The following is a 27,681-nucleotide window of genomic DNA, read 5'->3' as shown; positions in this document are numbered from 1 at the left end:
TAGAATGCTGGCCATAATGGAGACTGTTATCATAGAAATTAACAATTATTTGTATTTACTAAATCATGAGTCCAATAAACCTGAGAAGCGGTTGTCCATGTCACTGTTCTCAGCTGGTTCTTCTGTGAGAACTCTCAGCAGTGGTTCACCTCCATTTGTGTGTGAGGGTGTTTTCTTGACCATTTCAGCATCTCTTGTGCTAAATGGTTGTTGTTGTTGTCCATGGGGCAGTGTTTGTAGAGGGGATCGGAAACTTGGAAGTGTCTGTACTGGAAATCGATGGCTCTGATTTGACCAAATGGGTCTGAGGTTATGTCTGTGCTGGGCTGTCGTTGTCCCCCATTAGTGTGAGGTGGTCTTGGAACTGTGTTGTCCCTCAAAAGGGAGACTGGAATGTTGCTTGGACCCTTTCTGAATCGGTCCTAGTCTTGCTTCTGGTCTCCTAGAACAATGCTTGTCTTGCTTCTGGTCCGGCTCTGCGGTGCTGGTTCTGCTTCTGTGGTCGGTCCTGATGCTTCCTCCTGGTCCTGCACGGTGGTCAAGCAGACTCTGGGCTGAGAACGTCCTTCCTCTCAGCGAGATGACGGTTGTTTGGTCACTGCTCACGGTTCCTTTGGCGCCGCTCAGGTTGTTGACAGGTGGTCTCTCCTCTTCTGTGTCATCCCTCTCTGCTCCAGCAGGGGTAGAGATGCGTCTTCTAGTGTGTGACTTGAAACTCATTAGACACCCCCCCAGGTATTCCCATAGCTTCCATTCTACTGATGTGGCTTTTAGGTTAATGTAGTTTATCAATTATTGGTGATGCATTCCTGTCTGTTGTTCACTGTGTCTATAGTTATGTTTTGTTTAATCTGGACAATACTGTTATCTTAATAAGTACAACTCAACGGAAAGGTGAATCTCTTTCACCGTCCGACCAGATGTTCAATGTGAATATGTCTATTTACTGTATAGTTCTATATCAGGGAAATGTTTGGACATTATGAATCAAGAACCTTGATCTATTGTTCTCACAATAATATCAACCATGTGTATTTGCTTGTATATCTCAATCATTTTAGCTTGGATTTAAATGAGGGGTTTCTGTCCCTTTTCTTAATCTGAAAGTGGTGTGTTGGTGCTCTTCCCAGGTGTTCCTCCTCCGGTATCTAAATCTTTCTTTTAGTAATTTCTTTTACCATCGTTCAATTTGGAAAAATATTTCTATATCTACATCCCTCCTGTTGAGGCATGTGTTATTTTAACACATGTCTCAAAATAAATGTGTCATAATCAGCATCAGGTCAGCTTCAGACTTCTTTGCATTGTCTCAAAGTTCGACGCTGGCTGGCGAGCTCTTCCTTTAAATTGAAAAACAGAAATTAAGAAAACAACAGTCCCTATGCAGTGATATAGAAAAATGATTAAAGCATGATACACAGAATATTTGCATTCAAATAGTGTGTGTGGTTTTCGAATTCTGATCCGGGACTCTAAGACCATGTTACTCTCAACAGAACCCCTGTAAAAAATAGTTATGCTTATCCCGTTTGTTGTTGTATTGGGAGACCTGCTAAGTCCCTCCTGTTGGTCAGCTGTCTGCACCCTTTGACCTCTGCATCTTACCAATCCGTTCGCTGCTCCCTCCTTTTCTCCTTGCAGTCTCTCTGGGCTCCAGGATGTGATGTGATGTGATGTGATGATCTGTCACAAAAACCTTGAACAACTGTTTAACCTTTGTAAGAATACGTGTTCAAGATTTGGAGCCCGGTCGGGGTTATCAAAAATTCAGCCGAATGACTTCTCTCGTTCTGGGAAATTTATTTGTCAGATCACAGGTCAAGTATCAGCGCTGCGTTTGCAAAGGCAGGAGCAGTTCAGGCAGCACACAGGCCGGAAGAACAACTAACTAACATCAGCAAGAACATCATGTTTTATAACCCTTGAAAGACAGAGAAGGAAAGATTTCTATTGGCCCTAAACTGGCGTAGAGGAGGACCTTCCACCTCCCGCATCTAAGATCCGGTCACATCCAATGTCCAGACTCCTGACTTAACGTAAACATCGTAAACAGAGTGTGTATGTTGAATAGTGTTGGTGTGTCTCTAACCCCCCTTTGGCTGGTAAATCTTCTAGTTGACCCGCAGACCTTACATTCCTCAGCCAGGACATAAACTGACTCCCCATCCTGTCAGACTCGTGTCTGCCTGCTTGGCAGATCCTGCTTACCCCCTTACTTAACTCTTAAATCAAGACAAGACAGCAAACCCCCAACTAAGCCCATGAAAATAACTTTTGATTATCAATTCCCCCTTTTTACATAATTCATTATGTAAACCAAAAAAAATCAAAAGAAACCACCAATCTAAACGCTAAATATCCATATCAGTGAATACGGGTGAATGCAGCAGTCATGGAAATCCCTAAACAGTACAAAAAATCTAAACCGAGTATAATAGACACAGAATACATCCTAGCCTAGAAATATCACACCATCTACGTGTATGCATCCACTATATATGATGTGTGCAACAGTTAGCAGATCACGCGGACAGGAATGTTGAACCTAAAAGGATTTCTTCTTCAGGTCCCTCGAAGTCGGTTCTTACCATACCTATCTCCTCTCCAATCTCCTCCGGCCCTAACAATTGGATCCTTTCATGTAACAAAGCCATCTGGTATGGCAGGGGTATTTTAGCATCTATTGCAGAGGTGATGCATCGGAGACATAGTTGTCTGATAAAGGGGATGCAGCAGCATCCACAAAGGGCAAAAACCACTATTGCGATTACTAAGGTCAGAAAAACTGACAGGAAGAAGCCCTTCCATTGTCCAAAGTATTTACCAAACCAATTACCGACGATGCCGTCTATACCAGAGTGTTCAGCTAATTCAACAGACATGGCTCTTAGTCCGTGTAATGGTCTAGTAAAGGATCCATCTGGGGCGGTGTTATTGGGGATAAAAGTGCAGCACGCTTGGCCAAACATCGCACACACTCCTCCTTTTTCAGCTAATAACATATCCAAAGCCATCCGGTTCTGGTAAGTCATCAATGAGGTGGCCGATAGTTGGCTGTGCACCCCTTCCAGAGCATCTCTCGTCATATTGGTTAGCCGCTGGATATTGAAATGTACATAATTTAGTTGATCCACATTTTTGTTCACAGTTATAAAAAGGAACAATGATTCCCATCCGGCCGCTATCTGATCCGTTAACTTGTATTGATCAGGTACCCCTCTCGGCACACTATCACACAGTGCGTGGTTACTTCTGCAACTTTGTATGGACCTTCCCAGCGGGGATCAGTCCAACTGAGTCTGGCTACTTTACGTAGTACCCAGTCATCCACCTCCACTGGTGCACACTCTCCTTCATCTTCAGAAAGGATCTCTGTCACCTGTTGAGAGATACTCATCACAGTATTATTACACATTCTCATAGAGTAAGATATTTCCACATGTTGGTACTGCAATGGGCTGACAGTGGTAGGCAAAGTGGTTGTTAACGGACAAGGCATCTTTCTTCCCGTTCATACCTCATGGGGGCTTATCCCTAACTTAGAGTTAGGACATGATCTTATCCCATACAGCACTATTGGCAGGGCTGCCACCCACGTCAGCTTCGTTTCAGCACAGACTTTAGCCAGACCTTCCTTTATGGTTCTGTTAGCTCTCTCAACTAGCCCTTGAGACTGAGGATGATAAACTGCCCGAAATTTATGCTTGATCCCAAACGTTTTCTCTATTTCTTGTAGTTCAGCGTTCGAGAAGTGTGAACCATTATCCGATCGTATGACTTCTGGAATACCAAATCTGGGTATTAGTTCTCTGGTCAGCCATTTTACTACGTCTGCTGCTCTTTCTGATTTTGTGGGGATCGCCTCCACCCACCTAGAAAAAGGATCAACGCATACCAACAAATACCTCTTGCCCTCAACTCGATTCTTCATTCCCATGTCTGTGAAGTCAATTACCACCTCTTTCCATGGTGCCATAGGGGCAGGGAAACTTCCAAGTCCAGCCTTCAGTGTTAATCTCCACTTTTATTGCTCTTCAGCCCAAAAGCAAAGCAGAGGGTGGGAGACATGTCTGTTACTTGCAGATACAACTCAGCTCATGCTCAGTTTGATCCAATCCATTCATTCATTACTGATAGATCACCAACCTCTCATGGTTAGCGTATCCAAATGTAAGGGTGTACTACCTGTTGAACATTACAGGATGACCGTCTGTAACAAGCTTCCATATTTCGTGTACTGGTGCTATAAATGTTCCTTTGATCAGACATTTGCTTCCATCATCAAGATACTGTATCAAGTGTATCGTGCACTATACACTCAATAGCAGCACTCAACAATTTACCGCCCATCTCTGAATTTAGGAGAAAACTCGAAAAACTACAAACATTAATCCAAAAAATGGACAATATATACAACAACTCTCCTAATTCCTTATCACCTTCATTCCTCATTTAAATCTTACACAACCTTATCTCTTAATTTTCAATGACTGATTGTCTTGCCGTGGAAAGTGTGAACGCGTTTGACTGTGAGAACGCAACTATTCCATGCGATGTGTGCACAACAGTCTGGTGTTCCATTGTTATATGGGCCGTTTTAATCAACGCTCTTCCAATAGCAGCAACGTTTCTGACACACGAGGGATGCCCTATTTCCACGTTATCCAGCTTGCCACTATAGTACATCAAAACCTTACGATCTGTGTTACCCTCCCCCTTTTGAAACAGAACGGAATTCACAAATCCGTTCTTTTCATCAACATCCAGATGGAAGGGTCTCGAGTAGTCAGGGGGGTGAAACGTGGCTGCGCTGGCCATAGCCTGCTTGGTGGCAATAAATGCAGTCTCCGCCTCCCGGATCCACACCAAAGGCTTTGAGTAGTTTTTATAGCCTGCACCCAATATTAGCGCCCTCAAGGGAGCCACCTGCACCGAGAAATCAGGTATAATATTCTAGCTCCATGTTACAAGTCCTAAGAATTTCATCATTTCTCTAACCGTCGTGGGCCGAGGATGTTGCAGAATGGACGACTTCTGTGTGTCAGTCATAGCTTGCCCTGATGGTGACACAATTCTCCCCAGAAAATTCACCTTCTGTCTCCCAATCTGCAATTTCGATTTAGACACTTTGAAGCCGTTTTCCTGTAACCACTGCAGAACCGTTCTGGTAACCGCGTATATGTATATTGGCGCCCCTTATACGTAAACGCAAACATTTGTCTCGAGCGCACAGCTAGAGGGACACAGAAAAAAAGCATTCGCCAGGTCAATGCAAGTGAACCATCTTTTATCAGGGCCTATTGCATTTAACATTGTATAAGGATTTGGGGTGCCATAGTGAGTTGGTACTACAACTTTGTTGACGAGCCCCAAATCATGCACCATTCTATAGTCAGGCTTTCCGGGTTTAGGGACCGGGTCAATCGGGGTATTCCAGGGGGACCCCGTCCTCTCCAATACACCTGCCTGCAGCAACACTTCAATTGTTTTTTCTATCCCTGCGATTTGTTCCTCCCTTAAGGGGTACTGAGGACGGTAAATTGGGACCGTTCCGGTTCTTAATTCAATTACCACTGGGGCCATTGGAATCAATCCCACATCAGCTCCCCCTTTTGTCCAAAATGTATCAGGAAAATGATCTAGCATGAGCTGTGTGTTCTCATGGTCAGTATTTTCCCTACCATGTGTGCGGCTTAGCAGGTGTTTCTCTGGTATAAGTTTTACTTCTGAGGTATGTGCAATACGGTACATGTCATTAGCCTGAGAGTAATGTAAGTTAACATTTTGAGTGGGCACCCAGTCCGTGGCATCAACCCCCGCTTTAACCATCGGCCCCATGTTCTTAGCTTCTCCTCCGCTTTGGATGAGCAAGGTGATGTGAGGAGCAGAGGTCTCTTGTAGCGCATATAGAACTTGTAACTCAGAGGTTAGTTCCACCGCAGCTGCCACACCTTGTTTCCCCACATAGATCTCTCGGACCTTAACAGCAGGATGTCCATGGACCTCGCTTTCAAACTCAAGTTCACTCCACAGGGTGTCATAGTTCTCATCAGGAGACAGCGAATAGTTCATCGTGCAATGAGGAGGATCCGCAGGTGGTTCAGTCGGGTGTAATACCTTGAACCATGGGCCCCAACGGCGGACAGTCTCATGCAGAACCGTTCGATCATAGTCCTCCACTCTCCCCCACCAGACCTCTGCTTCGTCATTCAGCGTCTGTTGAACTTCAGCTTGCAGCAACTGGTGGCCATAAGAGTGGGGTGTGGCACATCGTTGCTGTGTCCCATCCGGGAATGTTACAGTGATACATCCCTTCGTCATTTGCATAACTGGCACAGTATTCCTTGATGGTGGCAGTGGCGTGTTTATTGTGGAATACCTAGCACCTGAGTCCAGCATACATCTGTAATCTCTTCCGTTGATTGTCAGAGTCACCATGGGTTCTGGAAACAGGTTACCGTCAGCCGTCGGATCTGGGTACCCCTATGGCATTTGCTGATGACCTGGGGCCTGATGCCGCAGGCTTTTACCCTGTTGTAGTGTATGTGGTGCTTGTGGTGGATAGATATCGTAAGGGTATTGAGCTGGGTTGGACTGAGGCCTCTGACCCTGAGGTGGATGGGGGCATGCGTCGGACCAATGTCCAAGCTGCCCACAGCTGAAACAAGTATTCTGTCGTTGTCTAAACTGCCCTCCATTGTTTGGAACTCGGCCACGATTTCCTCCTCCCCACTGTCTTTTCGGTTGCCTGAAGCCACCGTACAGTGGGGCCCTCATCATGTGTTGTGGTTGCGGGGCATAAGGTTTGCGATAGTAAGCCTGTGGAGGAGTGTACACGGCCTGTTGTGGCTGCTGGAAGGCTGGCGCACATGGGAAGGGAGGGGGGTCTGGATAAGGGCCATATTGAGGTGGCCCTTCCCCCTGAGATGGCGCTGTTGTTTGGGTCATCTGTTTGGCTTCACTCTTGCCCTGGTTCAACTTCTCTCTGCTTTCCTTCAGCTGTGCTTTCGCCAATTGTAACTGAATATTGTTTAATTCACCCTTTTCCTTATCATATTTTTCTTTGCTCCGGTCCACATAGTGTTTAATCTGTGAGGACCAAGCATCAAAATTCATGTCAGACAACCCCACTATTCCTCTTAGTTGGTTCTTCATTGTCTCCGAGACAGATGACTCTATGGCGCCGCGAAAAAGAAGCTTGGTTCTGTGATCATCCATGACATCTTCCCCGAACTTGTTGTCCCATAATTCTCCGACTCTCCTTAAATAACAATTTCCAGCCTCACTGTCGTGTGGGGGAACATAAGTGAGTTCTGTGGTAGCCACCTTCACAGGATATTGGAGTCTGAGCTTTGGCCAGAGCACTGACACCCAATTTGCCAGAGGCTCCCCGTCAGGGAGGTCAGAGGTCCCGGCTTCCCCCTCTAACTTCTGGAGGTCAGCTAGTGAGGCACACGCCACAAAAATTATTCTAAGATCCCCCAAACCGGGAACACTACCCGCACACTGAGCAAGGAACCCACGAATCCACGCTGCACCACCCTTCTCTATTTTATGTAATGCGAGCTTCATCATGCTTAGGTCTGACAATGCAAGTGGCGCATATGTTGTTTTTTCACTTCCATCTCTACAAATAGCCGTTAACAGTGGTAGTTGATGGGAGGCCGGAGCATCCCGTCTGATTTTTGACTTAGGTTTCAAATCATTAACATTGATGCACATTCGCTCTGGCTGCATTCCCCTGATAATATCTGTTCCTATTACCTCTTAACCCCCCTGTCTCATGGCGCTCCATCGGAGTAGATGACTGTGGTTTTTGTGACTCTAGCGCTGCTCCATGCTCCTGAAATTCCTCGTCCCAATCATCTGCAGGGCCAGGCTCATCTTCCTCTGACTCAACCTGCCTCCCCCGCTCATCCTGTCCACGCCGGGTGATTGATTGCCGCTCTGCCTGGGCTATGACTTCTAACAAAGTCTCTTCTCCTGCAACTCTTCCTCCCCCTACATTAAATGAGGTCATAGGTCTGTGCTCGGGTTGCCGCTTCTTTACGACTGTCGAGTGACCCTGTGTTGTGTTAGGATTACTCCAATCGACAGGCTCCGGCTGGGGCCTGTCCTCCAAATATTGTACCGTCTCTGAGAGAAAAGCAGAAACCTTCTCCACCCCATCATTCTCTTCATGTGGATATGGGGTTACCTGTAACAACCCTTTTTGAACTACCAAAACCTGAGATTCTCCTGGATTAGTAGCTTTCCCTTGCCTCAGTGGCATCTGATGTGGTTCATTTAACAACCGATTAGCCTTCGCATATGGGCCTGTCGAGTAGGGAGGAGGCGCACTAGATTTACAACCGGTCTCATGCACTTTCTCTTCTCCTGCTTTGGTTTGCGGCAACTGCATTGCCGTCTTACTCACGAATACCGCATTTATTTCTCCCAGAAATGTTCTACAGTCCACTAAGAACTCATCTGCCTTTTCTGCACTTTTCTTCTCTTTTCCACAAAATCTCCCCTTAACGGCAAGGAGCGCATGCCCTTGGTCTTTTCCTCTTCTCGCCATCCTAAGATGGTCCTGCAGCTGCTCGCCTGTTGGTTGAGAATCTGTCTCCCTTCCAAACATTCCTCTTTCCTGCATCTGTGCAACCCACTTCACATATTTTTTGTTACACATTTCCTATCTTTTTCTAGGGTTTTATCCATATGTCTCTTATAAGTCTTAAATAGGGCGAAACCCAGAGTGCCTTCTTTACACCTCTCCCATATCGTTATGGTTTCCTCCATTTTCATCACAGGTTATTTATTTATTCACACGTGGTTTTTGAACACAAGAGAAAGGACTCAATGCCCAATACTGTGAACCCAATCAAGAACCTTCTACTGTATTAGAGGAATACAGCGCTCGATTGTTGAGGCTTATAACACCAGTTCACTCGTATTGTTTTATTTCTCTCGTATTTATACCACCATCATTTAACTATGATTTTCCCTTTTACCCTTTAATACATATCCCCACAGATGTGTAATCCGGTCAAACACTTTTGACTGTCGGATTCTCAGTCCTTTTTCAAGTCCTGATACGCCCAGCTTCCAGGTTCGGTAAAACACCAGGAGTTACACCAACCACCCACACATTTCCCAGTATGAAAAACAACAAATCTTTCCCTGTGTCCTTATTTCTTCATCTAATATTCTAACCTGCCAGTCCAAGAATCACACGAGTAGGACTGCAGGACCAGAGGTATCTACGTACCACACGGATTGCAACTTGGATTTCTACAGACTAAGATTAACATAAATCCCTGCTCTATTCTAAACTGCCAGTCCACTGCATGCAAACGTGGGACCTCAGTCACCAGAGGTATCTACGTACCACACGGATTGTAACTTGGATTTCTACAGACTAAGAGTCGACCTCAGGGAACTCAAGTGAGCCCCGTCATTCCTTTTTAAACTCTTCATATATTTACCTAAGTCCCTAAACCTAAACCTAAACCTAAACCCCTACACTGTTCTAAACTGCCAGTCCACTGCATGCAAACGTGGGACTGCAGTTACCAGAGGTATCTACGTACCACACGGATTGCAACTTGGATTTCTACAGACTAAGAGTCGACCTCAGGGAACTCAAGTGAGCCCCGTCATTCCTTTTTAAACTCTTCATGTATTTACCTAAGTCCCTAAACCTAAATCCCTACACTATTCTAAACTGCCAGTCCACTGCATGCAAACGTGGGACTGCAGTTACCAGAGGTATCTACGTACCACACGGATTGCAACTTGGATTTCTACCGACTAAGATTATATATATTTTTACCTAAATCCCTAAACCTATGGACACTTATTCACTTTCCCTAACGTTGAATTCAGTGTGAGTATGTGCTTATACTTTACATGTGATCAACAGGAAATTTTCAAATTTAGTTTTTAAATTTAATGGTCTTATAACGACCTTATTCAGTCAATGGACAGAGACGAATTCTGCAGTTGACAACAAATCTTTTTAGAAGTATCCAATCACAGACATTTTATTCATTTAGAACAAAAGGTTGTCTGCTCACCTGATTCTGTTTTGCGCGCCTGTTGTCAATGCTGAACCACGCCGCCGGTCCTTTCAGCTCGGTCCGGAAAACGGACGTCCCCGTCTTTCTTTGTCCAGGTCAGCAAATCACGTCGGGGTCACCAAATTGTAAGAATACGTGTTCAAGATTTGGAGCCTGGTCGGGGTTATCAAAAATTCAGCCGAATGACTTCTCTCGTTCTGGGAAATTTATTTGTCAGATCACAGGTCAAGTATCAGCGCTGCGTTTGCAAAGGCAGGAGCAGTTCAGGCAGCACACAGGCCGGAAGAACAACTAACTAACATCAGCAAGAACATCATGTTTTATAACCCTTGAAAGACAGAGAAGGAAAGATTTCTATTGGCCCTAAACTGGCGTAGAGGAGGACCTTCCACCTCCCGCATCTAAGATCCGGTCACATCCAATGTCCAGACTCCTGACTTAACGTAAACATCGTAAACAGAGTGTGTATGTTGAATAGTGTTGGTGTGTCTCTAACCCCCCTTTGGCTGGTAAATCTTCTAGTTGACCCGCAGACCTTACATTCCTCAGCCAGGACATAAACTGACTCCCCATCCTGTCAGACTCGTGTCTGCCTGCTTGGCAGATCCTGCTTACCCCCTTACTTAACTCTTAAATCAAGACAAGACAGCAAACCCCCAACTAAGCCCATGAAAATAACTTTTGATTATCACCTTCTAACCTTCTTTCCCATCTTTACACTTACGCTTACCATTTACCGTACCGTCAAACACCTTATGTGTGTCCTTCATCAGTTTTCAACTTCCCTTGTCCGACTTAACTTACATTTGCCCATCAAGATCAACCATCTGTTGGCCCACTGAGGGCCCCAACCATTACAGTCAGTCTACCATTGCCTTGTGACTTTCCATCACAATTGGACTTGCATTTGCATTCTCAGTCGTCAGGGCTGCAGCAGCTTTCGGGGGTTTCAGCAACACTTATTGTTACCTGCGTTCTCTACCTGTGAACTCAAAACTCATCTCATGGTTTGTTAGTGACCTAGAACATTCATGTATTCCTAATGAAAATGATAGATTATCAATATATCTCATGTGTAGTTACGTGTTTGTATGGTTTGTTGATAAAATCATTACAGGATGATGGTCTGTAACAAAGTTTTCCATTCTGTACTGCTATTACTAATGTTATCCTATGATCTAAAACTTGCTTCCGTCATTAAGATGCTGTATGAGATGTACTGTGCACTGTACATCTCATATCCACACTCAACAACTTGCAGCCTATCACTAAGTTTAAGAGAAAATAACAAATTATTTACAACAAGGTCTACAGATTTGGCTCAAATCACATTATTTCCCACTCATTTAAACGTCTCCCTCTGTGCTAACTATTTACATATATTCACCCACTGGACTGTTGACCGTCTCTACGTCCCTATGGGTCGCACCTCTCTCGGAACGACTCCCTTTTGTCTTACCAGACCGGCTCCACAGACAGCGTCCTGTCCTTTGTCTCTTGCCCAAGTCCCATGGGTGTGTGTGCTAATGTGCATCTTCAGGTGTGCTGCTGCTGTGTGTCTGTGTGTGATGTGTTGCAGACTCTGATCAGAGTCTCTCTCAAACTCAGTAATTGTAAAAATGTTTAAACAATAAATGGGAAAATTGTGTTAATGTAAGCAGAGAACAATTACATAAGCGTTAAAACATAAAGAATCACATAGAGCCTAGAAAAAGTCCATAGACCGTTTGTAATGCAAGCAAAAATCACATGGTCCTAAGAATGGAGGAAGAAAAAATGTTAGAATCATTTGGAAATGGAGGCAGGGGAGCCACTGTTGAATGGAAATACAGAGTGGAGGTGGGAAATACAAAAACTGTGTTACATGTGTCGCCGGCTGCCATTTTGGAAATCTCCAAAGCACATGTTCTCCACCCCCAGTAGTGGTGGATGACAAGTCATTGTTATCCCCTCTGTAGACCGTGCTGAGAATATGTTTTTCAGCCATCTTTTAACCGTTTTCTCTATTTATCTCCGTCCGCCATCTTGTAATGTTCCAAAAACATGTGCTCCGCGTTCCCCAACCCCAACCAATGGTGGTTCCGATCACAGCCCTTTGTTTCAAAGAACAAAGCCTTGTAGGCCCTGTTTAGGCCATGTGCTCCTTTGTCCTCACGAGTTTAGGCTACAAAACAAAAACTTCACCGGTTGTGGTCTTTTCCAATCAAAACCATACAATATACAATTATATACAAATTCGCAACGTTTTCAACTGATCTATATTTATTGTAAAAATTTATCCAGTAACTTATTATTTCCGGGTCTTGGCAGACGGCCGTGGCACTATCCTCACCATTTTCGAATTTTAATTGTAACTCCAGCCTTCAGGGTCTTGGCGCGCAGGTCCGTGACACTGTCCTCACCTGCAAGGCGAGTTATATGATGACCTATTTCTTATCTTATCTCTTATTATTTTAGGTTTTTATCCCTGCACTTAATTATCCGCAAAGTTTTAGTCAGTTCTTGGCACTACGGCGCGTGGCTCTGTCCTCATAAGTTCCATATAATAATCTTGTTATCTAGCCTCATTGGCGTCGTCTAGTTCATATTTTAATTTATTGTGCCGCCTAACAGAGTCTAAGAGAGTTTACGGAGACAACGAAGAACCGCCATTACAACGCGAACCTGTTCCACTCAATTACTGCTGGTAACATGACCCTGGTTCCGACAGGCCTTGTGGACTTAACTCTTCTAGCGCGTTCTACACAGTGCATTACGTATACTGTTGTGTTTTCTGTGGAGTTTTTAATTCATGACGTTTTGTTATTTCGGATTTACATGTGTGATCAAATGTTTACCTGCCAGAGCTATACATATAAATGCCAGTAACATATGGAGAAACTCTGAAGTAGCAGCGCAATAGTGTAGTGCCCCTTTAAGAGAGGAGTGTGCTGTGAGGACACGTGACCAGTGTTTACTGAGTGAAAAAAGGAAGCGCGATTCACTTAGTTGGTAACGACTTCCAACCCGGTGTGCAGCCACTTGGTAAGCTCTCTTAATTTCCAATGTTGTCTTGTCTCCTTTATAATGTACGCTTCATGTTGTCTGATGTCACCTTAATATGTTGCTGCTGTGTTTACTTTCTTTGGCTTATATGTTTAAAGTATGAAACACGGACTGGTATGTGACGTAGGTACACGGTTTGCCGTGGGGCATTTTGGGAGTTGTAGTTTCCTGCTAAGGAAAGACTGCATGCATTGTGAATGTGGTGCATAATGTTTGAATGTGTACATGCAAATAACGAAACTGATGATGGTGGATTATAGTATATTAATAATGTTTATTTGTATTTTTGAATAATGTTAAGATAAAGAACTGGGGAGCTGTGTTGGTTGTGGTGTGCACATGGAAATTGAAGCATTGCATTTCTTATTATTCCAGGTTTTTTACCTGGTTCCCCTTTTTAAGAAATAAACGAACAAATGAGGAATCTTGAGTAAAGTCCTATGTATGCCGGGTTGCCCTTTCCGTGGGGAGAAAACGGAACAGTAAAAAACCAACGGATCGGAGCACGTCAAGCTAAGTCCGCTAAGAACAGCTGGGGGACCCACAGAGGACGGCTAGTGTTATAAGGTTCCACCTCCTAGCAAGTCTCAGCGACAGGGTGAAGAGAGACTTGGTTCTGTCCAGCTGTGCGTTGGCAGATGAAATGTTCAGGCGCCTCGACAACCGCTTTGGGAACAAGGCGAAAATCGTTCTGAAGATCTCAGAAGAGGTTTAGGGCCTAACCCCTGTGAAGGGAGATAATCCTAGAAAAGCAATCGAGCTGATCCAAGCAGTGGAGCGGGCTCTTAGTAACCTTGTGATCCTGGGAGAAGAGGCGGTTCTAAGGAACCGTTGGGTAGCACAGTCACTTGAAAGCAAGCTACCAAGCTCTCTGAAGGAGAAATGGATTAAGCACAAGACCATGCCTGTGAGCAGTTTTGCTCCACATAACCACTTTGACTGCTTACTGCGCTTCCTGAAGAAGCAGGAAGCAATCCTGGAGGAGCTGGATCAGCTGGAGCCAAACCCAAGAGAAGGAAGCAAACGGTGGGATGGCCCAATCTGGTACATCAGCCATTTGGTTAACCCAAATCCTCATTCTAGCTCTACGCCAGTGAGGATAGTCTGGAACAGTAGCCAGGAGTTTAAAGGGTTGAGCCTGAATAACCTCCTGCACAAAGGCCCTGATGTCCTCAACCCAATTCGAGGTGTCCTGCTAAGATTTAGGAGCAGACTGTATGCTGCTCTTGGCGATGTAAAGAAAATGTATAATTCTGTGTGGCTGAAGGACGAAGAGGTCCACCTCCATCGATTCCTCTGGAGGGATAACCCCGAAGATGAAATCGGTGTGTTTGCCATTGTCCGGGTCAACATCGGCGACAAGCCTGCCGGGTGCATCGCTCAGGTTGCCATGAGAGAAACGGCAAACCTGCCCCAGTTTTCATCCATGGTTGAAGAGCGCCGAATCTTGACAGAGGACTGCTATGTGGACGATGTTCTAACATCGCATAATGATCTCCAAACTCTGGTTAGGATGACCGAAGGAGTGGAAGAAATCCCAAGAGCAGGTGGCTTTTCCCTCAAGCCATGGGTCCTGACAGGCCAAAGTGGGAGGAGTGAGAAACTCACTGACCCCAGCAATGTCAGGTCAACAGAGCCCAAGACCCTGATACTACCCAACCAGATGCGGGACGAGGAGAATAAGGCATTGGGATTGGGATATGAACCCGAATCTGACAAACTCTGTGTGCTGACGTCTGTGAACTTCTCAAGGAGACGAGGAAAGATGAGGACCTGTCTGGATCTACGAGAGGATGAGGTCAGAGGCGGCACCCCCAACCCTCTCACTCAACGCATGCTGCTGAGTCAGATCGCATGACCCCATCGGCCTGGCCTCACCCGCCAAGCAACGAGGAGTGATGCTCGTAAGAGAATCCTTTCAGGAAGCAGGAAGAGACCATCAGTCCAAGGACATCTGGGACGACCCTCTTTCACCACGTCTTCGAGAAGCTGCAATAAAACTTTTTGAGCAGAATGTGAGACTTGGCCAACTCAGATTCAACAGGAGTCTCACACCTCATGGAGCCATAGGGCGCCCAATGGGAATCACATTTTCCGATGGTAGTGAAGCTTCCTACGGCGCCGTTCTTTATCTACGGTGGGAGACAGAAGATGCAGTCGCAGTTAAGCTGGTTGAATCAAAGGGCAAGCTCACTCCTCTAGACCAGAAAGATGATGTCATTAAAGCAGAACTCTGCGGGGCTGTCTTTGCATCCCGCCTGAAGACATACTTCGAGAAGCACTGCTACATTAAGGTCGATCAGTGGATTTTACGCACGCCTCGTGGAGGAGGGAACGCAACGACCCGCCGCTCGTTATCTCAATGTGGTAATGGGGAAAGAGGTGTGGTGCGTGTAGGTACACGGACGACCAGAACACATATAACCCGTAAAAAGGGAATGTTTATTAATATATATATATATATACGGGTTGCTTGGGAAAAAGGGGCTGGGCGGAACCAAAACAATGAACAAAACAAAATAGTCCCTCTTGCCTATCTGACCTGAAACACCCCCCCCTAACCTAGCTTGAGCACTAGCAAGGCTCACTAACCAAATACAGGGGGTGGTCCGCCCAGGTCTTGCCTAGTGTTTCTAGACAGGAGGATGACTACGGGTGGTGTAGACCCATGGGCAGCTTGCCTACGCACTCCCAAAGTGCTTCCCCTTTTCCCTGGGAACAAAAGACAAAAAAAACAGGATTAAACACAAATGAGAAGAGCGCTTTCACAAGCACACAGAACAAGATTTAACAGAGACTCCAAGTCACTCTCTGCTCTACAACCCACACCCAACGAGCGAGAGCTTCATAACCAAAATGGCACCACTTTATGTGTTGCGAGGGAAGGAATCCAGGTGCAGCCACTGACGAGTGGGTGGGGCCAGATCTCCAGTCTGGGGACTGCTGCTCCTGGAATCAATCACCTGTCAAGACACAAAACAAAGCCACCAAACACAGAAAACTGGGGAACGTAACACGCCCACCCCAAAAACAGCAAACCTCCAGTTTGCGACAAAACAACCAAACGTAACCCAGTACTTAAACACGCGATAGCGCATCGGCTACCACGTTATTCGTACCCTTCACGTAGCAAACCTGCAAATTGTACCCTTGGACAATCAGAGCCCATCGCATAAGGCGGCGGTTCTGATTGTACATTTGCTTTAGGAATACTAAGGGGTTATGGTCTGTAAAGACCACAACAGGCAAAGCACTCGAACCCACATAAACCTCAAAGAATTGAAGGGCTAGCAGAAGTGCTAGCGTCTCCTGTTCGATGGTAGAGTACCTGGATTGACACTCACTAAATTTACGGGAGAAGAAACTGACAGGGCGGTCCACTCCGTCCTCATCTTCCTGCAAGAGAACACCTCCCGCGCCAACTGTACTAGCGTCAATTTCGAGCTTAAATGGTTTGTCGAAGTCAGGCGCAGCCAACACCGGGGCGTTACAAAGTAACATTTTCGCAGACTCAAAAGCAGAATTGCAATCCTTTGACCACCTAAACGGCACCTTAGGACTGAGCAAGGATGTAAGAGGGGCTACTACCGTCGAAAAGTTCTTGCAAAAGGTACGATAGTATCCCACCATCCCTAGAAACCTACGCAGTTGGCGACGAGTAGAAGGAGCAGGAAAAGCAATGATTGCTTCTACCTTTCCAGTGATGGCACGCACCTGTCCCCGTCCCACCTGCTTCCCCAAATAGGTAACAGTAGCCTTACCGAACTCGCACTTGGCCAGGTTGAGGGTTAGCGAAGCACTCTCCAACCGCTGAAAAGCCATTTTCAGAGAGGCCAGATGTTCGGACCAAGTGGACGAATGAATTACCACATCGTCTAGGTAGGCGGTACAGTTAGGCACGTCAGCAAACACAGTATTCACTAACCTCTGAAAGGTCGCAGGAGCGTTACGCATTCCAAACGGCATGACAGTGTACTGTAGAAAGTTGTCAGGTGTAACAAAAGCCGAAATGTCAGAGGCACGAGAAGTTAGTGGCACCTGCCAATAACCTTTCAATAGATCTAGCTTACTTACATAAGCAGCAGAACCAATTCGGTCAATGCAGTCGTCGATACGAGGCAGAGGAAAAGAATCCGGTATCGTCACAGTGTTCACACGTCTATAGTCCGTGCAAAGACGAGACGTACCGTCTGGCTTAGGGACAAGAATACATGGAGAACTCCACGAGCTGTTACTGGGTTTTGCCATGTCGTTCTCTAACAAATAACTCACCTCCTTCCTCATAACCTCTCTTTTAGTGGCATTCACTCTGTAGGGGTGCTGCCGAATAGGAGCAGCGTTCCCCACGTCCACATCATGCTCTATGAGTGATGTGCGACTGGGGATATCCTGAAACACACTCAAAAAACGGTTAACCAGCACGACAAGATCAGCAATCTGATCACTCTCTAAATGCTCCATGTGTGAAGGAAGGCTTTTTAATACCTCCGAATTACACAACCGCGCACATTGCTGTAGCGTATGGCGTAACACCAACCCGTCCTGCTGTTCCTCCTCCAAGTCCCCACCAGCTTTCAGCACCACGGCAACCACACTAGAGACGGTAGGCTGCACTAGCGTACCCGAGGAGCTGTTTGGAGAAGCGCGCACAAAATACGGTTTCAGCATGTTAATGTGACACAACTTTGAAGAGGGTTTACGATCCGGAGTTCCAATCACATAGTTGTTGTCGCTGACCTTCTTTTCCACCACGTACGGTCCAGAAAACCGAGCAGACAGAGACGAACCTGGGATTGGCAACAAAACAAGGACTTGATCCCCTGGTGCGAAAGAACGGCTAACAGCCTTTCTGTCATAGCGCACCTTCATGCGCTTCTGAGTTGAGGAGAGAGACTCTTGAGCTAGCACGCAGGCGGCATGCAGTCTCTCCCGCATTGCACTGACATACTCCAGCACATTACGAGGGGCGGTAGCAGGCGTTGGAGATAGAATGTGCTCCTTCAGCACCATTAACGGACCCCGAGGGGTGTGTCCAAAAACCAAGTCAGCAGGGCTGAATCCTAGAGACTCTTGTACGGTCTCCCTCACAGCAAACAGGACAAACGGCACACCTTCATCCCAATCATTACTAGCATCCAGTCAATATTTACACAGCATTGCCTTAAGCGTCTGATGCCAGCGTTCAAGAGCCCCTTGACTCTCCGGATGATACGGACTCGAGACCTGGTGGGAGATAGACAAAGTTTTTAATACCTCCGCAAACAGTTTTGATGTAAAGTTAGTTCCTTGATCAGTTTGAAGAACCTTTGGGAGGCCAAACGTAGAAAAAAACTTAACTAATGCTTTCAACACTGACTTCGCGGTTATAGTACGGAGGGGAATGGCCTCTGGGTATCGAGTAGCGCTACACATGATTGTTAGGAGAAATTGATTACCGGACCGGGTCTTTGGCAGAGGACCCACACAATCGACAATAACCCTGTCAAACGGCTCTCCCACCACAGGAATAGGGCAGAGCGGCGCACGAGGAACCGTTTGATTTGCCTTACCTGTGAGCTGACATGCATGGCAGGTTCTGCAGAACTTAACTACATCAGATTTCAAACCTGGCCAAAAGAAATGTCGTAGGACCCGGTTGTACGTTTTTGTTATTCCTAAATGCCCAGACCACGCCAGATCATGAGCAAGTGACAGCACCTGCTGCCGTATCGGTGAAGGAACAACTACCTGCAACACTTCTGGCCAATCACCATCAGTTTTATGCGCTTTCCATTTGCGCATCAGTACACCAGCCTCCATGAAGTAGGCAGTCTCCCTAGTGTTTGCTTTCTCCGGGGAAACTACAGAAGCAAAACACTTACGCAGACTGGGGTCTTCCTTCTGATACTCGATCACCCTAGCAGGCGTGACCATCACCAGAATATCATGTAATTGGGGAGCACTTACGTTTTCCCCGACAGTAGACTTGCCGGTGGTAGAAAACATTGGCGTTGTCGTAGCTACAGTAGGGACGATCTGCGCCGCTGTACTACGGGCGAAAACAGAACCCGCTAAATCCACCATGTCTCCCATCCTGCGAGACTGTGCCCTTGTTAACACGCACGCAGGAAAAACATGGGGAAAGGCTTCAACTAAATCATTGTCTGTCGATGTAGACTCTGGGCTGCCTACCACTTCCAACATGGGAGTAACAACACCACCAGCAATATCATTCCCCAACAGCAATGTCACTCCTTTAACTGGTAGCGTAGACACTACACCAACACGAAAACGTCCGGCTACCAGGTCGGACTTTAAATTAACCCAATGTAACGGCACAGATACTGTGGATGTCTCTATACCCTGGAGTATTACATGGGAACCACAGTACGAGTCCGGTGACCAGGGTAGCACTTTGGTGAGAATGACCGACTGTGCCGCCCCGGTGTCTCGTAGTATCTGTATGGGCTTTTGGTCAGCTTGTTCCCCGGTCAAGGAGACACAACCTGTGGACAAAAACGGGGCATAAAGAGGATCTGGCCTCACAAGCGAGTCACTAGTTGAGTCTTGCGGCCAAACAAAACCCATGCCTTTGGGCTTTGGAGGGAATGACTCAGACGGTTTGGGTTTACTTTTCAACACTGGGCAGTCCACAATCAAGTGACCGACCTTGTGACAATAAAAGCACTCACGGACCTCAGCCATCGGCTTAGGGTCGTCGTGGGAGGCAACACGACCAGATCGAGGCAACGATGACGTCACCGACCTGCCTTCAAATCGAAACTCTCCAAACACTGTTTTATGGGTTAAGGCGTACTCATCGGCCAACACTGCCGCTTGGGCCAACGTTGTCACTTTCTGTTCGTTCAAATGAACTACAACCCGGTCTGGCAAGTGATTTTTAAACTCCTCCAACAACATTAGTTCCTTAACCTCTGTAAACGTGTTAGCTTTACTAGCCGAACACCAACGATCAAACAGAGACTCCTTATCTCTAGCAAACTCAACAAATGTACGGTCAGGAGGCTTTTTGTGGTTCCTGAAACGCTGCCTATACGCTTCAGGCACCAACTCATACGCACGCAACACAGTTGCCTTAACTATGTCGTACTGCAAACTGTCTTCTAGGGACAGAGCAGCTAAAACCTCTTGGGCTTTCCCAGACAATTTGCACTGCAACAGGATTGACCATACATCCTGTGGCCAATGTAGCGCAGCCGCCACCCGCTCAAATGCAGAAAAGTAGGAATCTACTTCGGATTCACGAAATGGTGGCACCAACGCAATGTTCTTGCTTACCTCAAACTGACGCTGCGGCGACTGAGGGGATGCACTGAAGCCAGCCTCTAGCTCCAGTTGTCGTATGCGTATCTCTTTGTCAGCCTCTATGGTCAGTCTTTTAACCTCTAATTCAAACTTTCTTGCCTGTTCCCTGTCTCGTTGCTCTATCTCCAGCCGAGCTAATCTTAGTTTAAGTTTTGCGGAGGAGGAAACCGAATGGCCCGACGAAGGTGACGGGTTGAATTTGGGCAGGGTGAACGGTCCCTCCTGAACACCCTCTTCCGACCATGTAGGAGAAAAACCAATCACCTGTCCTTCTGCAGTCTCCTCCCCCTCACTAACCTCACTCTCCCCCTTCTTCAAGGAACAGAAACCCTGTTCAATCAACCCCTTCCGGACCAACACCAAAAGTTCAGCCTTAAGGGCCTGCGTAGGAACAGAAATCTTGTAATGGTTTGCTATGGCATAGAGGTCTGCCTTACGCAATCCTACCAACTGACTAACCGAGGGCGCATCAACAAAACTGGAGATGGCTGAAGTACCCATCATGTACACTATTGCGACTTACCGAACACACAACAAAACTAAAGGTCATCCAATTCACAACCCCCACTACTACACCCTAACCACCAACCACAGAGCTCAGAGCAGCAGGGCCAGATGGGAACCAAGCAAGTTGGATCCCGGACGAGCCCACACTTTTTTACGCACGCCTCGTGGAGGAGGGAACGCAACGACCCGCCGCTCGTTATCTCAATGTGGTAATGGGGAAAGAGGTGTGGTGCGTGTAGGTACACGGACGACCAGAACACATATAACCCGTAAAAAGGGAATGTTTATTAATATATATATATATATATATATATACGGGTTGCTTGGGAAAAAGGGGCTGGGCGGAACCAAAACAATGAACAAAACAAAGCCACCAAACACAGAAAACTGGGGAACGTAACAATTTTGTTGACAGTCAGACAATTTTGGGAGCTATCCAGAAGGATAGCTATGGCTATCAGACATTTTTTGCAAACCGGATTGGAGAAATCCAAAAGGCTGGATCAGTAGATGGCTGGAGGTGGGTCGAAGGTAGACTGAATATCGCCGACCTCATCACAAGGGGGGCATCCCCGGAGGAGCTTGCTGAAGGATCTGTCTGGCAGGAAGGCCCAGAATTTTTGAAGTTGCCTGAGTCAGAATGGCCGGTGAAAACTGCCAGAGAGATCAATCCCTCGGTTGCTGAGATCGGGGGACTTCGGAGGAAGGCATTCACGGGACTGGTCACAGTAGGAGCCCAGCCCAGGAAAGGGTCAGGCCCAACCAGTGTTGCACTTGTACGCCTTGTGGACCCCCAGCGGTTCAGCTCACTTGCACGGTTGTGTGGGACCATCGCCTGGGTGAGACAAGCAGTAGGAATCTGGCTGGGTAACAGCCAGGCTCCAGTTCGGTCAAAGTGGGAGGCAAGACCATGCCTGTCTGTGGAAGAACGAGCAACAGCTTTCAAAGATCTAGCTCTCGAAGCTCAGGGTGGGGTTGAGTTCCGTGACGCAACCCTGGATCGCCTGGTTGTCCAGAAAGAGGAAAAAACAGGACTCTTGCTCTGCGGAGGGAGAATCCAATGCTGGGATGAAGATCGAGTGGCTGTACCGCTGATCCCATGCCAGTCGTGGCTTGCAACCCTACTGGCCAGGGAGGCACATGAAGAAAACCATGAAGGTGTTGCCTCTACCCTTCTACGGACAAGGAGGAAAGCCTGGATCATGCAGGGACGGAGAACAGTTAAGAAGGTGCTGAACAACTGTGTCACCTGCAGAAAGAAACGAGCAAAGACGTGCCAGCAAGTAATGAGCGTACCAGTAGAGCAAGCCCGTTCGAAAATGCGACCCTCGACCTTTTTGGCCCCTTCGAGGTGAAAGACGCGGTTAAAAGAAGGACCAGCAAGAAGGTCTGGGGCATTGTTTTCTGTTGTATGGCCTCGAGAGCCGTCCATGCGGACCTCACCGATGACCAGTCGGCAGAAAGTTTCCTCCAAGCATACTCCCGCTTTGTTGCTCTGAGGGGGCATCCAGGAAAACTATGGTCCGACAGAGGCACCAACTTTATTGGGGCCAAGTCGGCTCTGCATGAGCTGCATAAACATCTGGCTTGCTTGCAGGCTGCGTCTATAGAAGATGTAGCTGCTAAGAACGGGACTGAATGGAAGTGGGATTTTCACCATGCAGATGCACCCCACAGGAATGGAGCTGCGGAGGCAGCTGTGAAGCTTTTAAAGAAGGCGCTGATAAGCCTAGGAGGAACTACAGGGTCACTCACATTGGGGGAGCTCCAAACTCTGTTCTATCAGGCAGCCAACCTGACAAACGAACGCCCAATTGATGCCAGAGCTCAAGAACAGGAGGACTCTGTTGAGTACTTAACACCCAACTCCCTCAAACTGGGTCGAGCATCGCTTGGAGGAGACACCAGCGGGCTTGACCTAGACACTCATCCCTGGCGTCGTCTGAGGGCTATTCAAATCGGAGTTGACCGGTTCTGGGCAAAGTGGAGGGAACTAGCAGGCCCAAATCTGTTCATTCGACACAAGTGGCACCGGACGGAGAGGAACGTCAAAGTCGGCGACCTCGTCTGGATTGCTGACCCAAATGAGGACAGAGGACAGATTCGCCTGGGCCGGATTCTGACAGTTTATCCTGACAGTAAAGGGATTGTTAGGGACGCTGACATTGCAACGTGCGCTGGATTTCCTGTATCCCTGGCGGGTGGCCAAAAGAAGAGGAGTTCTTCGCTGCCCATGACGGTTATCAGGAGAGACGTGAGAAGACTGGTGGTCCTTCTTCCAGTGGAGGACAAAACTCATCCACCCAAACCGCCATGACATCGGCATCGTCCCAAACCCCTCTCATTCACCGGCCAAGCCCCTGTCACCCTGTTACCATCTTAGCCCTGTTGGCTGCGTGGTGCAAGCCTAGCGCTGCCACCAGGCCAATTACATTGCACACACAGGAAGAAGAGCACTCACATTCCATACCTCGCATACCCGGGCAGGACACTGCATACCTGCCAAAGGGATGTAATTGACTTGGACAGTGGACTAAACTGGTCCCCCGTCAGTCGTGCCTTCATCGGACGCTTACACATAGACATTGTGCACATTTAAGGGTTCTAAAAAATAAATAAAAAAAAGAGGTCTTTTAAGTGAGTTAGTAAGTTCCCTGGATCATAAGATCAGGAACTTAAGTGGGAGGTGTTGTGTTTTCTGTGGAGTTTTTAATTCATGACGTTTTGTTATTTCGGATTTACATGTGTGATCAAATGTTTACCTGCCAGAGCTATACATATAAATGCCAGTAACATATGGAGAAACTTTGAGGTAGCAGCGCAATAGTGTAGTGCCCCTTTAAGAGAGGAGTGTGCTGTGAGGACACGTGACCAGTGTTTACTGAGTGAAAAAAGGAAGCGCGATTCACTTAGTTGGTAACGACTTCCAACCCGGTGTGCAGCCACTTGGTAAGCTCTCTTAATTTCCAATGTTGTCTTGTCTCCTTTATAATGTACGCTTCATGTTGTCTGATGTCACCTTAATATGTTGCTGCTGTTTACTTTCTTTGGCTTATATGTTTAAAGTATGAAACACGGACTGTGACGTAGGTACTTCCTGGTTTGCCGTGGGGCATTTTGGGAGTTGTCGTTTCCTGCTAAGGAAAGACTGCATGCATTGTGAATGTGGTGCATAATGTTTGAATGTGTACATGCAAATAACGAAACTGACGATGATGGATTATAGTATATTAATAATGTTTATTTGTATTTTTGAATAATGTTATTAAGATAAAGAACTGGGGAGCTGTGTTGGTTGTGGTGTGCACATGGAAATTGAAGCGTTGCATTTCTTATTATTCCAGGTTTTTTACCTGGTTCCCCTTTTTAAGAAATAAACGAACAAATTAGGAATCTTGAGTAAAGTCCTATGTATGCCGGGTTGCCCTTTCCATGGGGAGAAAACGGAACATATACAGTCTATAAATTGCTATACGTTTATCCCCAACCGGTTAGAGGCCTATACTAGGTTTCCATTCATTCCTTCTATGACTGATCAGTTAAATAACGTCGCCCATTCACTTAACGTTAACGCTACACAACCGAGCTTTGTCGGTAACACACACAGAGACGTCCAAACAAACACTATATACAATGTGGTTTTTATCACAACGGCCATTCAAGCTAAGAGAAAACATTTTTTTTCTCTAAAATTCAGTTTACCTCAAAACATCGTATCTTGTCCACTCACACCTAAATGTTCTATGATAAACTATACAGCATTTCGGTTTTAAAACAAATGGTTGCCGGTTACCTTTTTGATGGCGCTGTGTGAGTGAAGAAAATCGATCGCTGGGCTTTGTTCAGATCAGCTGTTCCTCCGTCCGTCCATTGCTCTCCATCACGTCGGGGTCACCAAATTGTTGTGTTCAAAAATGAAGAAACGCCGGACGGACAGAGGTCATCGCTGATCAAAAGGTTAAATCAAATGTATTTAATAAAAGAGATGGCGTTGTGTTAAAAAGAACATCTCAGCTGAGGAGCCGCTGGTCTCAGCAACCAACAGGCCCCAGGTCAGTCCTTTGACCATCCCTAGTGCCCGTCTGTAGCCTCCACCAGCGAACTCGAGAACAATGGTTCCTACAGGTATTTATAACAATGCTTAAAGGTGTGAAAGTCAGTGTCCACACCTCTGGGAGTGGTCTTCTGGTGAGTTCAATTTAACTCGGATTTCGAATGATCCTTAGTCAATATCAGTGGTTGTGCAAGTATTACATGCATGCATTCCAGTTACATCAAATTATTATTACATCAAATACAATCATAACTGCATTGGTATTATTCTATTACAGTTGCAGATTTACAGTGGTTTTACAATATTGTCATTACTTTATTGATTACTGTACACAGTTTCAGAATCATGGTTGTATTCTGGTGTACACTATATGCATTTTATTCATTTATGAACCGGATCGTCAATTTGTTTCTAATATCCTACAATACCAAATGTAAAGCCATGGGTTTAAAGTGTAATGTAAGTTGCTTTGGATAAAAGCGTCAGCTAAATGACCTGTAATGTAATGTAATATGCGCCTATGTCATTTTAAACTTCTTGTCTTTGAGGCTCTATATGAGACTTTTAAAACGAATTTCAGCTGTTTTTCACTTTCTCTGCGCAGTCGAATAAATGGGCCGTGGTGCGCATGCACATAATCTTTTTTACCTTGTCACCTTTCGGCGAAATTTGCCGTTTTGAAATCAAAATCTGCCATCCACGTCGTTCGTGAAGATCCAAAGAGTTTTGTTTTTTGGGGGGGGTCATCTGGCCGGGCAGCGTTTCTGAGATCGGAGTGAGACACCGAGAAAAGTTGATGTCGTGAGTGATCTTCGCAAATAAAACATCTTTGTGTCGAGTCTTGGCCAATCAGCGTTGTCTACAGCGTCTACGTTTCCCTCCAACTTTTCATTCCTTCGCTTGCAGGTCTGGCCTCTACACAGTCGGTCACGTGACTGCTCCCAGCGGAATACCGTTGCTCTACGTATTCGCTCATGCCTGCATGAACCCACATAGAAAAGAAATGGCATAGTACCCTTTGTATACAATTATAAATAATATGTCTTACTGTTGACTGAGTTTCACTTTTCTGAAAGCTTTGTCTGTGACCCTTTTAGTATTTTGCATAAAAACAGTTGTTGTGGAAGCAGGAGCTGATTAAACTAATATAAATCCTGTTTTTGAAAAAAAAGAAAAGGAAATAGCAGAACCATTGTGAAAATGGACGAGTCCTTTGATCTACTTAAGTGCAACGAGGACCTACCTTCCTCACCCGGGTGCCACATGGATTATGGTAAAACCCCTCACGTTTGATATATAAGTAAATTAGCTATTCCTCGCACTAATGATCATATTATTTTTGACTTCTCCCTAGGTGGAGGAGGACCAGAGGTTTCCAGGGTTTTTTCAGGTCCGAGCAGGGGTGTCCCACCAGGAGCTGAGCTGCTCCCCAAGCACCAACTGGCTCACCGAGCTGGCCAACATTGCCACCAGCCCTCAGAGCTCCCTGCTGAAGAGCGCCCCACATAGGAGGTTTGCACCAAGACCAACTAACGTGAAAAGAAACAAAGACGAGATGAGTTCATATAAGGAAATAGACTCAAAGAGGAGTTGACAGCCCCGATGGCACTCTAGCATGTATTCCAGGTTGCAGGGTGGGCAAGTTTGGTGTGATAAAATATCTTCTGAAATCATCATTATTTTTACAGTTATTAAAAAGAATGGCTAATTGTATGTACCTCATAAATATCACTCATATGTTGCTCAACAACTTGATGTTTCCCCAATTAACATTAATATGAACCATGATATACATTCTTGACTATTTCTTTTTTCAGATCCTCTCTGGTCCACATCTTTGGCAACAGTAATAGTTTACATTCTTACGCCCGTCCCCCATTAGCCAGCAGTGCTCCCATCCCGTCCAGAGGCCATTTCAGGGAGCGCAGGCGTGTCCGGGTAACTTTTTCATTTACAGCCCAAACCTTTTAAAACCAAATAACCATGCATTCCTTTAGACTCAATGACTATTTCCTGGTAAATTCTGTGTAGTGGAGTTATTTGTTTTAGGGATTTCATTGTGAAGTGTTAGTTTATTGCTTGCAACAGGCCAGCAGTGAATCCGAGTCTGGAGTTTTCTCTATGTCCTCATCTTTTTCTGATGATGAAGATATGGTCTGGTCTCACTCTTGGCCCTCCGCAGCGTGGCATTACTTCCTTAAAGGCATGTAAATACACATTCATGTACATATAGTATGTGTGCACCAGGCATTTCCACCTACTCACACACACATAGAGCTGAAAACTCATCTTTTTGAAGAATATCCTGAAGAAAACATGGTCTTGAAAATGAGGTCTCATAGCTTAGAGGCAGAATATAAAGTCACTAAACAACTTTTGTGAAATATTAGAAATAGAGCGGTTTTAAATTGGTCCACTTCTGATAATTTCACTTGACCGATGGGTGCTGATGCTACTCTTTTGTTTTAAATTATCTTTCTTTCATAACCAGGTTGAGCCTGAGTTACAAATATTTGGAAATACCTTCTGACCTCTGGAGTCCAAAGGCAGTATTGCATCCAAGTGCATTCCTCTTAAGTATCAACACCCATCTATGGAATGCCGTTTTAGTCAAAATTAAATAATACATAAATGAATAAATACATTAAATATGCATTTGAAATACATCATGAAATAAATAAATGAGGCAATAAATACATAAATATTAAA

General features: G+C 45.9%; 2 protein-coding genes across 4 annotated transcripts; both read left to right on the top strand.

The window, feature by feature from the left end:
• Positions 1-12,958: 12,958 nt before the first annotated feature.
• On the top strand, positions 12,959-21,238 carry LOC144390884 (uncharacterized). Its single transcript, XM_078097367.1, has 2 exons — positions 12,959-13,085; positions 13,482-21,238. The coding sequence occupies exon 2, from the start codon at positions 14,008-14,010 to the stop codon at positions 14,962-14,964; it is 957 nt and encodes a 318-aa protein (XP_077953493.1). The 5' UTR covers positions 12,959-13,085; positions 13,482-14,007; the 3' UTR covers positions 14,965-21,238.
• An 8-nt stretch (positions 21,239-21,246) lies between these two features.
• On the top strand, positions 21,247-27,681 carry LOC144383022 (HMG box-containing protein 1-like). Of its 3 annotated transcripts, none has more exons than XR_013454689.1 (5): positions 21,247-23,867; positions 26,145-26,245; positions 26,327-26,484; positions 26,790-26,910; positions 27,061-27,681. XR_013454689.1 is itself a non-coding variant. In XM_078097368.1 (5 exons), exons 2-5 carry the CDS (start codon positions 26,243-26,245, stop codon positions 27,181-27,183), a joined length of 405 nt encoding a protein of 134 aa, XP_077953494.1. In that variant the 5' UTR covers positions 21,260-23,867; positions 26,145-26,242; the 3' UTR covers positions 27,184-27,681. The 3 variants fall into 3 exon arrangements, 1 of the variants encoding a protein (XP_077953494.1); XM_078097368.1 differs by having other exon boundaries at positions 21,260-23,867; XR_013454688.1 differs by having other exon boundaries at positions 26,790-27,681.

Source organism: Gasterosteus aculeatus, chromosome Y, assembly GCF_964276395.1.
Source record: "Gasterosteus aculeatus chromosome Y, fGasAcu3.hap1.1, whole genome shotgun sequence".
Taxonomy (NCBI): domain Eukaryota; kingdom Metazoa; phylum Chordata; class Actinopteri; order Perciformes; family Gasterosteidae; genus Gasterosteus; species Gasterosteus aculeatus.
This window is presented reverse-complemented; position numbering and strand designations above follow the sequence as displayed.

Coding starts and splice junctions, on each gene's coding strand:
- LOC144383022 (XM_078097368.1), top strand. Junction 26,485..26,789: donor AAGAGCGCCCCACATAGGAG/GTTTGCACCAAG, acceptor TTCTTTTTTCAG/ATCCTCTCTGGTCCACATCT. Junction 26,911..27,060: donor GGGAGCGCAGGCGTGTCCGG/GTAACTTTTTCA, acceptor TGCTTGCAACAG/GCCAGCAGTGAATCCGAGTC.
- LOC144390884 (XM_078097367.1), top strand. CDS start 14,008: ATGCCTGTGAGCAGTTTTGCTCCACATAACCACTTTGACTGCTTACTG.